Source organism: Melozone crissalis, unplaced genomic scaffold (genome assembly GCF_028551555.1).
Source record: "Melozone crissalis strain CALT ecotype California unplaced genomic scaffold, PUWL_Pcris_2 ptg000029l_1, whole genome shotgun sequence".
Taxonomy (NCBI): domain Eukaryota; kingdom Metazoa; phylum Chordata; class Aves; order Passeriformes; family Passerellidae; genus Melozone; species Melozone crissalis.
Window position 1 is genome coordinate 9,650,491 of NW_026535807.1, and position 16,092 is coordinate 9,666,582.

Consider the following 16,092-nt stretch of genomic DNA (forward strand, 5'->3'; position numbering starts at 1 on the left):
CACCACCACTGCCACCAACACCATCGTACCTGACTCTGCCACATCAGCAATGTTCACCCCTTGCTCTTGTGCCATGAAGCCCAGGACGGAAAAAATTGCGAAGCCAGACACAAAACTGGTACCACTGTTCAGGCATCCCAGCAGCAAACAGTCCCTAAGTCACACATATGTCATGGAGCAAGTTAATTAAAAAAAAAATTAACCCATTGTCCCTACTTTATTTACATCATTTAGCTAAAACACTAAACCCCCTTAGATGGAAACTTGCCTATAGCAGTTGTATTTGTACTTGTTGTAGCTCCCCAGGGAAGTCATTGCTCCTAAGCAGATTGCATATGAGAAGAAGATTTGTGTCCCTGCATCTATCCAGACCTAAAGGGAAAGATAGAAATACTGTTATTACCAGCATTGTTGCATTGCAATAGTCAACACAAACACACAGTTTTCAAACTAAGCAAAATCTACTAAATAATTGTTTCCATTGAGGGTGAGAGCTAAAGGACCAGGGAGACAGGGAAAGAGAACAACACATTCGCAAGTTTGGCTTTCACAAGGAAAAGAAAATTGTTAGCATCAGACCCCAGAAGAACACAACCTCTACAATAGTTCCTGTTTCCCCTCCCCAGAGAAGCTCAGTATTTCTAGTTTCTTAGTCATTCAGCTGATCCTTCCTGTTGGCACAACAATAAACGTGTTCAGTGCAATAGGAAATGCAGAAGTATTTATAACATTGCTCATTTCTCTTGTAACTCATTTCAGTTAGAGCCAGCCGACAGTCCTTAAACTGAGGATGTGAAAAGCTTGAGGTTTGTGTATTTGTTGTGCTTATTTTTCTAGCTTTCTGGTTGTTTTTGTACCTGTTCAAATGCAAGATAAAAAGCCACAGGGGTGGGGGGAAAACAAACAAAATACAATGCACTTTATAAGATACATATCTGATCTTGGTCTCATGATTCTTTGTCCTGAGTACATTAAAAAAAACACATACAGAGTGAAATAACCATATACTATGAACTTCTTGGCTAGTAAATACATAGCAAGCTATCAAAACACATCCTCTGAATCCCATCTGTTCTGTTCTTTCTGCAAATTCAAGTCTGCTAACACCAGTGGAAACCACCAAGGAGTTTGAGGAAGTGTGAATGTAGCCTGAGGACCATTACCTCCTCCCTCCTACCATCACTTCCAGCACCTTGCTGAGAAGATTCAGGAGACTCCTGTCTCCTCAGAGACATGCCTTTGCTAGACTGTGGGTGGGAGCCAGCCAGCTCACATGAACCTCTCCTACATTATCTGCTGACACTCTGGTTAGGGCTAACAGTAGATCATAAACATGATAGGGTCCCATAAAAGAAGATTAAACCATAAAATATAATGTTTCCTGTGAAAAGGGTGTCTTGTAAAAGAGGACAAGACTAGACAAAGAACCAAATTTTCATGATGTTTCTTTCAATTACCCTTTTCCTACTTCAGTCCTTTAGTGACCATTGGAGTTTTATTTTAACCTAATACTCATTAGAAAGCAGTAGCAAAGACAGATGTTATTTCCTATCACTGTGACAAACATTTTACTATTTTCAAAGATCCCTTGTTTGCTTTTCTTTTTTTCATGGGGGAATATTGTACTTTTCATTTCTCACACGAACACTGCTGGCTGAAACAATGCTGATCTGCTCAAGTGTCCCATACTTGCATTCTGTGAGCACAGACAGAATTTCTATCTATACAGAAAGAGTAAGCCTGGCTCCCACTAGCCAGGGCTAAGCAAGTGGTTCCTGTGCCTCAGAAAGCATTTTCTCCACCTTTGCATGGCTTTTCATTCTTCTGTAATTTCATTCACTTCTCTCCCAATCTCGTCCTCTTATCTCCCTCGAGCAGTGGGAGATAAGTGACACTGGTACTCACAGTTGTTGCTTGTGGTTCCATCTGTGAAGCTCACGTGTCTTTCCTTTGAAACTAAAGACTATCCTCATTAAAAAAATGCATCTCCCTTACCTGACCAACAAGAAAGCTGAGATTGTATAACGGGACAGAGTCTACAGCCTCAGAGTCCTTTGACACAAAAAAAATACACATGCATACACACACAAACACACACATGGAAAGATGCATTAACACATTTAACAGTGACCTTCTCAAGCAGAGCTCTGGAAAATATAACCCAGCATTAAAGTTCATGCTATATTTGGACCTCTAAAGACTGTGGAAAAAAAACTGATTGCCATTACATCACCATCACCCTCCACCATCCCCCTCTGCACAGGAAATCATCCCGTTCCCCACTCCTGGTTCTGTACCTGTGGGTCAGCTAACCGTGAGATATCAGGGTACAGATAAAACTTGATGCCTTCTGCAGCTCCAGGCAGGGTCACGCCACGGATGAGTAGAACAAGGAGCATGATGAATGGGAATGTGGCAGTGATGTACACTACCTGGAAATAAGAAAAGAAAAAAAAGGAAGGTTTAGTCTGTGGCAGCCAAAGCTCCAGAACCAAGAGAGGTCAAACAATGGGAATTCAAAGCCCCCTCATACCTAAAAAGGGTCTGACCTGAGTTTCTGTGTCTACTTTTAGTTTGGTGGTCTTTACTGCCTTAGGCCTGAAGACATTGCATGAATCCCCCCAGAGGGCCCAGTCAATGGTCACATCACTCAGACCTGATTTTATACAATTCATGACTTTTGTTCAAATTCTGCCTTTGTGTTTGTCCTCCTCACGTGACAAGTGCACCTCTGCCAGGGAAGTGAAAAGGTTTACTCACTGAGGGCCCCTGAAACATTATTACCTCATTATTTATTGGAACTTTCGAACCTACAAATGGCGAGCTGTTTCGCAAGTTCTGCTGCTACCTCTGACCCTGCTGTGCAGCCCCACTGCTGCTCCTACAGTCAGCCTCCCCAGGAACTGTGCAGAGGTGAAGGTCATTTTGTCCATGCTCCTGGTCTCCCTTCCTATCTCCTTGAACACATCAAGCCCTTCAGGTTGGCATCAGCCTCCACAGTGGTAATTTCCAGTCCTATAACTTCATTCTTGCCCTTGCTGTCTATTCAGCAACATCATTACTGGAAACTAAGGCTCTATTCATCCAGTTTGAAAATATGTCTTCATTATCTTTAACCTCTATTCCCACTCTCTTTGAATAACAGCCTACTTCTTCTCTTCTTGTTATCTCCTCATTCACTTGATGAAAGAGCTCTTTGCTTTCATCTCCAGCACGAGGGTTAATTGAGCTTGCATTTGGACAGTTCTATCTTTAGATCCACACTTTTTGACCTCTAACATTTTGCTTTCTCTGCTCATCAGTGCTTTCTCTCATTTTTTATATAACAGCTGTGTTACAGTCACTACTGTCCAAGAAAGGGCATTTTTCTTGGAGTCAGATGATTCCCCCAGGTAATTACAGTTTGCTGCCATGAGTTAAAATGCATTTTTATTTTCCAGAATTTGCTTAACTACTACAAAGCTCCCAGGATGCTCCATTTTTCTTCATAAGTGTGTCCTCTGAGAATAAAGAGGAGAACTCAAACCCTGCATTGCCATCATAATTCACAGAGTGGGGTTGATTTCATAGAATGAAAGGAAATTTTTTTCATACATGCCCTTTTAAATTATCTCTGAGTTTTCTGTGCATTTTCCACAAATAACATGTATTGCACATTAGCCTAGTTTCACCAAAACCAGGATAAAAGGAGGATTTCTGCACCTTCTTTTTTTTTTTTTCAAATAAGCCAGGACTATGAAAAAATCAAAGTTTTCCTACCAAAAAAAAGTTCTGATGTATTTGCAGGAACCAAATGAACAAAAACCCACAGAGAAGTCTTTGCACTGCAGGTAGAAGTTCTCTCACAATGCTGCAGGAATTTGTAAGATCAAGCACATTATCTGAAGCTTAAGCATAACTAATATTTTTCATCATGATTTCACATTTATTTGTCCAAAGCTTTACTAAAAGATTTGAAAACTACAGCTTCCCCCCACCCCCACCCTGCTCTCCAAAGAGCCATTAACACACTGGAAAGCAGGGAAGTGCTATAAACAACCCTCTACTAAAGTAAACTAGACTTTTCAAATAATTCAAGTCCTCCATTAGAGTTTGCAGTTTACTTTTCTTTGACCTCAAAGTTAATGGAGCCACCCGGAGACTTCCCAATGGTTTTGTTGGTGTTTGGCTGCAGAGCCGCACGAGCTCCGACGCCGCGGAGAGCAGAGAGGGAATTCCTACCAACCACCCTGCTTTAGAGGGAATTCCTACCAACCACCCTGCCTTAGCCATGAGACCATTTTGCAGGATTTGCAGAGAACACAGGTTTTTAGATGTCTGATTTTAACAGACCTGTTTTCAAGCTTTTATCTTCATGGGGAGTGGAAATAGCACCACGGGGAGCTTGGAATGGCTCTCTGTGCTATCAGAGCCTTTCCTGAGCAGACACCAGGGTTGTGAAAGGTGCTGCAGAAATGTTCACTCTCACCCTGCTGCTGCAGGAGATTTATTGCACCCATCTTTACCATAAAACTTGCATAATCTCCTCACTAAGTCACATCAGTCAGAGGGAATAGAGAAACAAACATTTTTTGTCAATGCATGCTTTGCAGGTGCGGAAGCTGCTCCTCGGGGAAAAGGTGGAGGGAATCTAGGGCAAGGCACCAGCTTTTTAGAGAGGCCCATTGATAAAAATCACAGAAAGCAAGGCAGGAACTGCAGTAAAGCAAGGGGTTTAGTCAGCAGTGGAACTCATGAGGTCAGGCTTCCTACAAAGTTTTGTCTCCTGGCTGATGCTGCAGTGTGCCACAAGCTAAAACTGCTAAATGATGCTCTCTCTGCAGCTGAGGGACTTGGAATTTCTCCCCCTGACTTTTCTGGGGACTTATAAAAGATGAGTTCACATTGTGGCCTTTTTCTTAGGAGGGGCACTAATGGGGTCACTTCCTTCCACCTAGTTGAGAAGAAATATGGGGAACATAGTACTTTGAAATCCTTCCTCCTCTGTCAGACTTATCTGAACAATGCCTCAAGCAATTTTGAAAGCTAAGAATTACACAAACACAATGGCTTCAAAAACTTATGAAAATAGGTATAAAACCACTACTGAATGCAAGGGGCAATAGTATTATGCTGCACAACAAGTGCCTGGCCAAGATGTGCAATGGAGCAGGACGTTCAGGAGCGATGCAACTGTTGTCCTTTACAAGAAAACATGATTTTGAAAAGCATGTGATTGGACCAAACCCACAAACTACGTAGGATCTTTGTTAGTGACAATGCTCCTGAAGGAGTACCTAAGTTTAGCCTTGTGACCCCACAGAGCTCTTCTGTAAGCAAGTGGCATTTCAAAACTGCTGCGCCTCCACAACACCCCTACCACATCTCTGTTAGCATCCATCCTGCTGCACTGGGATGAACTTGACTGGAGTGAGAACACAGACTCACAGTGCAGATCCATCACAAGCCTGAGACCTTCTGCACTCATGACACCAGTGGGATATTCATCCTCTGAGAGCCAAGGTGGGGCTCAATCTGTGCTTGTGTCTGCTTCTTTATGCCCTTCCAGTAGTGGCACCTTGACTCACAGGAATTCTGGACATTGATAATGACCTTCAAAAGTCAGTTGAATTCTCTTACTCAATGGAAAAATATAGTTTTTCCAGGAAATAGTGAATATCTTCCAGAACAGCATTACTTAGTATTCCTAACATCTCTATCTGCAATGATTATAGAATGGGTAAAAGAGCACTTACCTTCCCAGTGGATTTGACTCCTTTCCAAATGCAGAAGAAACAAATCACCCAGACAAGGAGGAGACACAGTGCTAGATCCCACTTGATAATACCAATATCTTCAATCCCCGAGGACAAGCTCAGCACATTGCGCCTGAATATTTGAAAGGAGACAAACGAAAAGAGAGATGCAGGAGCTCAGTTGATGCAGACTCTGTTGTGGTGGCTAAGAATACGTGATGGTGTGCAGGGCAGCTGATGCACAGACAGATCTCTGCTCTCAAAACATGTGCTAAGTCAGTGGCTTATGTGACCAAAGCTGTGCTTTGCAAACCTACATCTCCCTATGTCTGTGGGGCTCCTTAATTCAATATACTGCATTTAAAAACCTTCAGCTCTTTTTAGCAGTCTATGACCACCCCAATATGAAATAAAAGAGAATTTGCTTTCTTGAAGATCAGAGAACAGCTTGCCCCAGTGAAGCTGCCTTCACCCCATGTAGTACACCCCATGTCTCCATCATGGACACTTGCAGATGACCTATATCCACATGTTTCTGCTCCTTTTCAGTTCATTAGCAAGGCTGCCAGGAGGAGGAAAGGGAAAAAACAGTGCAGAGAAATGTCAGGCCATGCAGATTTGCAGGGTGAAGGCTGGAGCCATTATCCTTCCCTTGGGGCCCCCCAAACAAACACTGCCCATGTGCTGCTGCCTGCCCTCAGCATCCCCAACACTGGGGTCTCATTTAGCTAACACCAGATTACTTGGGAAATTTTATTCCCTCACTTAGGTTAATAAATAAAAAGTAATTCCTGAGCTGTGTTTTAAGGGAGCAACATCTAACCATTAAAAGAGTGTGATCCAGAGGGGAAATATTCATTAAGGCTTCTAACTTTTCAAAATTCTCATGGCTTACCATTACATACTTAATTTAAACTAATTTTAAAATGATTTTATGCAACATTCACTGTCCTCACACACTGCAATGGCCTTGTCATCCTCAACACTTCATTTGTTAAATATGTAAAAGAACAAACTGTTTCTTACTGTTCACTAAGCTAAAACTCTGCAAATGAACCTGGTAAACTCAGCAAGTTTTTTTTAGTCAAAGAAAAGTTTTGACCTCTATTACCAAAAAAATGCCTTGCCCCAAGACTACAGAAGAGAACTTGCTGCCTAACAAATTTTTTATTAATTATTATTTAAAATTTTCTTTCAGGCAGCTGTAAAAGTCAGGCACTTTCATTCACCAGAGTCAAGGAGAGCAGAGCCCAGAGCAGTCTGGGTCAGGCTCATGTGTGGGGAGTGCACAGCTTTGCATGGGGATCCAGTACAAGACAGACCATGGTGGTTTGCCTTTCCCCTGAACTAAAGATTTTTTTTTTTTTGCTATTACCATGGAAATAATAGTGAATGAAGTCACTGATGGAAAATCTGCAATTAGTTTTTGGAAAAAGCCCTGGATTGACCAGTTTAATAGGACTCAAGCCCGTGCCCATCTGTTTCTGCATCTCTGCTTGCCAAGCTCACTTGGATTACCTGTGTGACCATGTTCTCACACCAAAAGCTTTCTTCTCTCTGAACGTGTGTGTATTTTGTTATGGAAAAGGACTAATGGCACCAGACAGGGTAAGTCTGCCCTAATCAGCACAGCTATTCAATAGTTATGAGAACTCCCTCAGTAATGAATATTTGGCATAAAGTTGCAGTCTTGCTTCACCTGAGTCTAAAGAAACAAAGGAAAATCCTGCTGTGCATATACAAAAGAAGAAAATACATTTATAAGATGAAAAACTTCAGCCACAACCTTCTATGCCTTTTTAAAAAATAAATGGCAATTTTCCAATCAAAGGGGCAGTTCATATTAAAAAGGCAATCTATAGAGTTGGCTCTTGGGAAACAGTGAATAATTAACTGCAAATGCCTTTTGGAACAGGGAGCTTTATTAATGCATTCAGCTAAGACTTCTTTGCTTTTTACAGCAGAACTAAAAGCAAGTGGCCATCTCTCCTAGACTTTGCCCCAGCAATTCTTTCAGGATTTTCTGGAAGACACCCCAGTGGGTGACTGAGAGCCAGATATCTTGCTTTTCTATGCTTTTCTTGCTTATCCCATCCCACAAAGACTGACTTCCTCAAGGAATATGCTCAGAATTACTAGGGGAGATTCAGCATTACGATTCTTTTATGACTTCTAGCCCTACATATTTTTGCAGAAGCACTCAACATGCATATTTGACCCTGTAAATTCAAGTTCAGGAAGGAGCATGAGCTGGACTGTGCTGATAGCTCTTCAATCTTGTTACATAACCCCCAAGCTACTGAGATTCAGCCAAGCCCACTCAGCTACCTTCACACCATCACACACAGAGTTGTTAGTCATTCAGATTTATAGTCTGATGCTGTCATTAACTGTCACTCATTTATAATCAATGGGACAACAGGCTGGGGCTGAGTTTGTTATAAACAGGAGTTCTTGACCCTTGAACACTAATATGTTCTAGTGTGTGCAATATGGAAATGTAACAGGAGCTGTAACTGGCTCTACAACATAAACAAAAATAAAATGAAGAGAGTTATGCAATCCTTGGGGGATATTCCAGCTCATTAATCAAGTGAATGCTGACAGGACCTTTCAAACCAGGAAAGGTGAAGCACCCTTTCATGTTGGATGGATAAGAATAATTAACACTGAAGAGTTTGTACAGAAGAATATTAAAATGAGAATATTAAACAATTTAAAAGACTCTCACATTTGCTCCTCAAGGCAGAGACAGCTGCTCTAGATTTTGTTTAGTTTTTTGTGTTGCTCCCTTTAGGATTACATGCCATTAGCATGTGATGGTCTTTCTTGGGATTTGGACGAATAAAGTCTGCTGATTACCAAATATTTATAAACACTTGGCCAGCACCAGACAATCAGAGGTTTTGTTCAACCCTAATTACCCTATTACACTTATCCCTTATGTATTAATATGTGTGTAAGCCTGCAAGGTTTTGAACTTCAAAATAAAATCTTCAGAAATAAGACCTGAAGCATGTGATACCAAGAGGTAAGTCTCCTCATATAAAGCCTGATTTTCCTAACCCCCTTTTATTGCTGCTCAAGCAAGCATGTGATTTGCACCAAACATTAATTCAAATGAACTGAAATGTCAGGCTGCACAATATATCCAGCCAGGCTGAGAAGTTCTACATGAAGAGGTTAATGCACCCATGTGGTCAATTATACCTGGGCAGCACTAGTTGTACAAAGCAGTACTTTGATGAGGACACTATATAAATGCCCCACAATAAAAATGGCATTAGGTTTCAGAAACCAAATACTCACAAAGCTCTGAATTAAACTGGAATTAATTGTGCCACAAAGAAGATGGATATCTTCAGTTAAAGACTAATTATTTACCTGTCCTTTCAATGTTGGTAGCTGTTTGGCTGGCAGCCAGTATTGTCTGTGGCAGCATGGTACCTGAAGTACCTCAAGTAGTTGGTACCTGAATAGTTTGAAGAACTGTTTTTAATTTCAGAATTGTAAAGAATACTAGCATGTCTGGGAAAAAAAATGGGGATATTCAGTGCTTGCACCATGTGGAAGCTATGCTACTTTTATTACAACAGTGCTGCATGATCTCTGCTCTTATTTAAGACATCAATAGTTATTTATGCACAGACAGCAGCTATTTTTAATAGTCCTTTAAGTGTCACGACTCCTGGAGGCAGCTTGCTCTGTTAAGGGCAGTTTTGCCCATGATGAAACAGTGAATTATGGGCAGTGTGTCTGTCCCAGTAGGATTACAAAGCCAAACTCCTCCCTAGCAAGACTCCAGGGAAGAGTTCAGCTTACAGTGTCTAAAACTGTTGAGGACACAAGTTAAAGTGGCTACAAAGTGCAGGGAGAGCTACTCCAGGAGCACAGATCACTGAGCAACCTTTGCTCCAACTCTGCTACAGACACAGTGAGGGCACAACTGAGACAGCAAAGTGTGTGAGGATCAAGCATTTTCTGTCCAGCCTCAGCTCCTCCAGCCTGACTACATCTACAGGAGGATTTGGCTCAGCTTGCAGAGGAGTCTTCTGACTTGGCTTCCCTTACAGGGGAGGCAACTAAAATCTCCATCACCAACGTGCTCCCATGGGGACATCGTTCCCCTTACCCCTGGCTGCCCTGCCACCACACCCTTCATCAAACACCTGCTGTGCTGTGACCCACAGAGAGCTCTGCTGCTCCCCAGAATTCTGGAGTCCTCACTCTTTTACAATCCCATTCCCAGCTCCCAACCCTTCTCCTTTCTGTTGTGGTATCTTCAGTCTCCTGAAGTGAAGATGCTGCCTGGGGACCCCAGGGAGACAATCTGGCCCACAAATCTGGGCAGTACAGGAGTAGGAGTTTCCAGAGCAGCAGGACAATTCCATGGCCACATCAGGAGCCACCAAGCTCACAGGTGCCCCAGGTACAAGAGGACTGTCAGCAAAACCACTGCACAAAAGCAATGATGAACACAGTGCTTTAGGAATCTGGGGGAGCAACTATTTCAGGAGCAGGATTGTGGACCTCTGCTTCCTTGGGAGGCCTTGAGAAGACTTTGGAACACATGATGAAACCTCATTTGGATTCATGGCCTTGAGTCCAAAGTCATTGTGGGAGGGTCCAAAGGAGTGAGAGCTGCTTCCCCTTCCCTCTCCGGCAGCCTCTCAGTTCCCCCAAAATATCCAAAGGTACCACTTAACAATTGTTTTCCAACTTCCCCCATATTTATAAGGGAGGAAATCACCTGGGAAAGCAGCTGCCCCCCAACATGGAAACGCAGAGCTCATGGTGAAATCGCTGCTCTCAGAGCCTGCACCCTGCCTCTCACACCAGCCACCAGAGCCTTTTAACAAACTACCAATCCCAGATTCAATCTGCCCCTTCATATTTTGGCTCTCGTGTTACAAATTTTAGCTCAGCTCTAAGCCTGTGTTTTTCTAAACCTAATGCATGACAAAACATCTTCAGCACGAACACGATTCCTGCTGGGGCTTTGGCTGATGCTTATTTTTAAAAATAGAGAAGTAGGTACAAGTTGATCAGAGATGAAACTGCACTTTAAACATGCTGAAAAAGTTTGGGCCAGAAACTGATTCTACCCATAAGTGACTATCTATCTGAGTAAGCAAGCAAAAAATTATTAATAAACTATTTGAAGATCCTTTGGATTTAAGTTTCCCTACAGGTGTCTTCCTCTGCTGCTGTGTTTTGACACTTATATAAACATACAAGAGTTTTGAGGTCATGCCTGTTCAGAGATCACGTTATGCAATATGATTTAAAACTTGAAAAATAACAGAGAAATGAGAATAAGAAGCTTATGACTGATGAAATTCAGGCATCTGGCAAAACAGTCTCTTCAGAAAAAAACGTTCTTTTCTGCAGAAAAAAACGTAGTAACAGAGATGACCTGAGAAACCTAGAATACAGGACAACGTTCACCACCTCTGTCAGATTTATTACTGAGGTCAAAACCTTATATTGTCATCCGACTGAAGAGAGATGTGTTACAGCTACACAAAGTGTACAGCAAATGCTAACAGCTGGGGAAGAGACAACCACAAAGGTGATGATTTGTCGCTGTTTCCACTGTAAATCCCTGCTATCAGGGCATCTGCAGTGACTTGTTTGTGTTCTCCAGACACACTCAGAGAATCCAGCCAAGAAGGAAATAAGTTTTCTTTCAAAGAAGTAGCTGTACTGGGCTTTTAAAGCTCTCTGTATGGTGTAGGATAAATACACTCACACATTTATCACGTGCCTCCACCACTCCCAGACTTACCTCAAGATAGGTGAGAACCAGTAGCAAACACTGGTTTTGCTAGTGACACCCTGCTCAATTTTCTTTCCCTATCTAACACTCCCCACTGGGCTTCCATAAAATCTCAGGACTGACCTCTGGCATGCCACCGAAAGCTCCCTGAAGGCACCATGAAGAGGGGGTACTTACTCCCAAAATTCTGTGACAGGAGAGGTGAAGTTAGTGGCATTCAGTGATATCCAGAGCGTTTTGTTCTTCCTGAGAGTGTCCTCCACACAGGTGGGCGTGTTCCACTTCTGGTGGCAGTGTGCCCATGGCAGCACGCTCTGGAACGACTGGAACAGGTAGTAGAGTCCCCAGGCCAGGATCACGATGTAGTACACATTCAGAAGGGACACAATCACTATGGAAGCATAACCAATTCCTGGAAAGAAGGGGAGAGACAAGAAGAACGTGCAGATGTGACAGCTGCTGCATCTCCTGGGGCTGGTGCCGTTCCCACTGTGCTGCGGGCTTGTATCCCGCCCTGCCCCACTGCTGATGGAAACTCAGCTCAGCCACACATACACACAGACCTGCCACCATCTCTGGCACTCAGGGCGGAGTTTCTGGCTCTGGTGTGCTGACACTGAGGGGAGGACTGCAGGAATTTACGCAATTTAACACTAACCCAGCTATTTCAAGTTTTAGTAGAGGGAAGTCAAGGCTTTGCTTGTTTGCTGCACCATCTCACTTCTTAGGTACCTATGTGGGCAGCCTCACTCTTGCCACACTGAGCCCCAAGCCAACTTTCCTGGCAGCAGCTCAGCTGGACAGCACCTGCACCACTCAGTTATCAACGGGCAGGGCTCAGTCTATGTGGGGGAAAAAAAAAAAGACATCTCTTGAATGAGTTAAAAAGGAATCAGTGTGAAAGTGGTGGTTTCCGCCTCAATTTCACTTGTGCAAAGCAAGCACGGTATTTGTGGATCTTATGGTTACCTGGATCAATCGCTGCTTGCACAGTTTGCCAGTTATGAACCACAAGCAAAATAAAAATATTTCCTTAAAAATTTAGAGCTGTGTCTTACAAGAACCTGTGAGGCTCCCTTTAACATCACTCTGATGGATATTCCAGCACTTGGGGTTTTTATATATAAAATATACTGCCTCATATTTTACAGTTTAAAAGCTTGTTGCAGCAGGAGTCTTCATCACCAGAGATTATTTTCATGTCAGATGGAAACAAGCAGAGCAAGTAATATTTATTCTGTACATCTGCATTTCTTTCAGCATATACAGCTAGTCACATTAGCTGCACTTTCTCTTTATGGATGCCTGGGAGATTGCTATTTAAACAAGGAACATTCCTTTTTCCTCCTCCTCCTCCTCCTCAAAAAGAAAAAAAAAATTTTCACAAAAGTGGGAGGAGGAGGAAGAAAATTAAGCTAAAGCAGCACAATTACATCACCCTCAGCAGCATTTTGAGTACTAGGTGGGAGGGTGAGCCTCAGAGAAAACCCCCACTTCTGCTTGGGGTGACATCAGGGGAGAGAGATGCCTGGAACAGCAACAGTGGCAGAGCTAGAGACACAGCAGTGTGAAGTGCCCACTCTTTCCAAATGGGATTTGAACAGGGCCACAGGTTTAGTGTTGTTATTTCAAATGATTCTGCCTGTGCTGTCCAGTTGTAAAGGGCAATCTACACATAAGACAGGCATTCTCTGTTTTCATTTCTCATTTTTCTAACCTTTCATTTTTCCTTCTAGTTAACTTCCAGAGCAGCCTTCACACTGTTCCTGTGAGCATTGAGCAGGCAAAGGCCCTTTGATGAAATCAGACCAACATTTGCCAGGACCTGCTCAGTTATGACAAAAGCCCTGTTCCTGAATCCCACCAAAAAATGCTGTCCAGGTTTGCACTGCATCAGTAGCAGACAGATGATGCCAATGATAAACTTTCACATGGAAGATGGATTTTAATTTTCAGACTAAAATAACATTTCAAAGATGGTTTCATTAATGCCATCTAGCCTTCCAAGACAACAGTTTCTCTGCTACCTGTAAACAAAATGTGCAATTGCCTTAAAAGGCATAATATGCATTTTCTTTCTTGGTTATTGGCAGTTTTGCCAGTTAACAAGCTGATAGCATCAAAATCAATATCTCACTTTGTCCTTCAGACTCTCTGACTTCCACCTTTCCAGGAACCAATATCATACCCTTAATTACTAGAGCAAATAGCTGAGTTAATGGGCATGAGGGGAATGGTGCTGCTACATATGGCTTACAGAGGGGTCTTTAGGCAGTAAAGCACAACAAGATGTACTAACCAGTGAAAATAGGGCAGATCTTTTCCCAGCATGTAATTCCACCTTCGGAGGTATACTGTCCTAGCACCACCTCCAGGAAAAACACGGGAAGACCTCCCCCAAACAGGAAAATGAAATAAGGTATAAGAAATGCACCTGTTGAGAAAATACAATAGTACATAATGAGATTAAAGAATAGAACTTACACAAGATCATCAAAAAAGTGGCAACAGGCACATATAAACAAAGAAAGATATTCGATACTTTAATATCACTATACAATAACTTTATTCTGGGGTGTTTTTGCTCATTTTTTCTGCAAAAAAGGATGAATATAGGCTGGAAAGGACATATTCTTACCTCTTTAAAGTGAATATCTCCAATAACAATGGCAGATTGTTAGGCACATAATACTTTCATATGGCTCAGACTGCTCTTACTCTGAAAACCCCTGGTCTGAAATCCTAATGGTCTATATTAATAGCATGTCTTCTAGTTAAAACTCAGTTGTAGCAGAAGTAAAAGAGCAGGAAAGGTTCAATAGTACAACATTAGAAATTGCTGGATTTTTTTTTCCCGAATAAAATTTTACAAAAAAACTATTCAGTGATGAAACAATCTCTCTTGAAGACTGTGAGGGAGGCAGAAAACACAGGTATGAACAGTCTTCTTAAAAACTGGAAGAAGGCACTGAAAAACAGTGAGCATGGGGCAGACTGAGTGATTCAATCAACTTATACTAAAAACTATTCAGTGATGAAACAATCTCTCCTGACGACTGGTGAGGGAGGCAGAAAACACGGGTATGAACAGTCTTCTTAAAAACTGGATGAAGGCACTGGAGAACAGAGAGCATGGGGCACAGAGAGGGACTGCTGGGCGTGGATGGGAACTCACCTCCGCCGTTTTTGTAGCAGAGATACGGGAACCGCCAGACGTTGCCCAAACCGATGAATCCCCCCGCCACGGACAGCAGGAAGTCGATCTTGCTCGCCCACTTCTCCCGCTGCGGGGGCTTCCCCTCAGCCTCATCCTCAGGCCGTGTCCCCGGGCTCTTGCCGGGGGAAGGTTTGAGGATGTCCTTGTGGAAATCTTTCAAGCACTGAAGCTTTTCCTTTGTTGCCATATTTCTGCTTTCTACACAGAAAAAGAACAAAAGAAAAACAAGAGGGGTTTATTAAGCGGTCTTTTCCAGTTGAGCTCTCTTAACACTGCCAGAACTGTTTAGCCAAACTCGTTCTATACAAAACAGTGTTGTTTATTAAGCTGAGATAGGAAAATGCTCCTGATGACTTCACTGACCAGGAGAGGCAAAGTCCCCCTGCCTGTGTGGTCACCTCTGTGCAGGCAGAGCGGTGCAGAGCGCCGCGAAGCGCTGGCACTGCTCGCTGCTGACCTGCTGCCCCAGCAGCGCTCCCCGTGCCGCCTCCCGCACGTGGCGCTCCTGGGCAAGCGTCGAACGCTGCTTCCATGCCCAAAATAAAGCACAAATCACTGCATCTGGCTCCTTCTAAAACATTCATGTGAAATACAGAATGGTAAATCTCACCTTTCCAGATAAAAACCCATTCTTCTATTTCCCAATAATTTGGGCTATCCTGTGTTATTTACTGCCTGCAATTTCCATTCCCTCAAGTACTATAAACCTTTCAGAAAACTATACATTCATAAAAACTGCAATGGAAAGTCATTTGTTCTAATCAGCCTGCAGGAACTGAAGGAATCTTTTCAGTTTATTCCATTTTCATAACTGCACTGTTTTCCCTTGACATCAATAAAGGGACAGAAATAAGCCTTTATATTCAATTATTGTGAAATGCACACCTATGCAATGGAACAGTTTGCTGAGAATGATGGCTCCTTAGTTAATTAAAAAGTCAGTGGCATGAGTCATATTAAATCATAGCTGGTTTAATAATTTATATCTATAATTTTTTCTCAAAATCATAGACATTCAAAAATAATAACAGAAAGAATTATTCTAACAAGTGTCTTTTTAACCAAGATTTCAACTCACAGCTTTTATGTTAACTGAGATGTCAGGCATATGTGGCCAATTAATTCCCCACATAACTCAAGTGACTTCAGCTGGCTCTGACCAGTTATTATTGCATAGTGTGTTGATACTGAAATTTTCACCAGAACCAAGCAAACAAGCAAGTTTGTTCCAGATCATAACCACTCGCTGCTTATACATGCCATTATGAGTATAGTCATAAAAAAATCATGCTGCAGATTATGCTGTTTGATAGCTGCCAGCCTCCCCCGTACCTGCACACTGGTTTTGATCTCTAACCTGA

General features: G+C 42.5%; 1 protein-coding gene across 6 annotated transcripts in view; it reads right to left on the bottom strand.

The window, feature by feature from the left end:
- Positions 1–16,092, bottom strand: part of SLC6A6 (solute carrier family 6 member 6) — an 88,196-nt gene that overhangs the window by 14,133 nt on the left and 57,971 nt on the right. For all 6 annotated transcript variants that reach the window (XM_054280720.1, XM_054280722.1, XM_054280718.1 and 3 more), the window contains 7 exons: positions 14,690–14,929; positions 13,814–13,948; positions 11,692–11,926; positions 5,736–5,868; positions 2,298–2,432; positions 269–372; positions 30–154 (listed from right to left, as the gene is read on the bottom strand). In XM_054280720.1, the coding sequence (XP_054136695.1) occupies positions 30–154; positions 269–372; positions 2,298–2,432; positions 5,736–5,868; positions 11,692–11,926; positions 13,814–13,948; positions 14,690–14,918 (1,096 nt within the window). In that variant the 5' untranslated portion in view covers positions 14,919–14,929. The remainder of the gene's footprint in view (positions 1–29; positions 155–268; positions 373–2,297; positions 2,433–5,735; positions 5,869–11,691; positions 11,927–13,813; positions 13,949–14,689; positions 14,930–16,092) is intronic.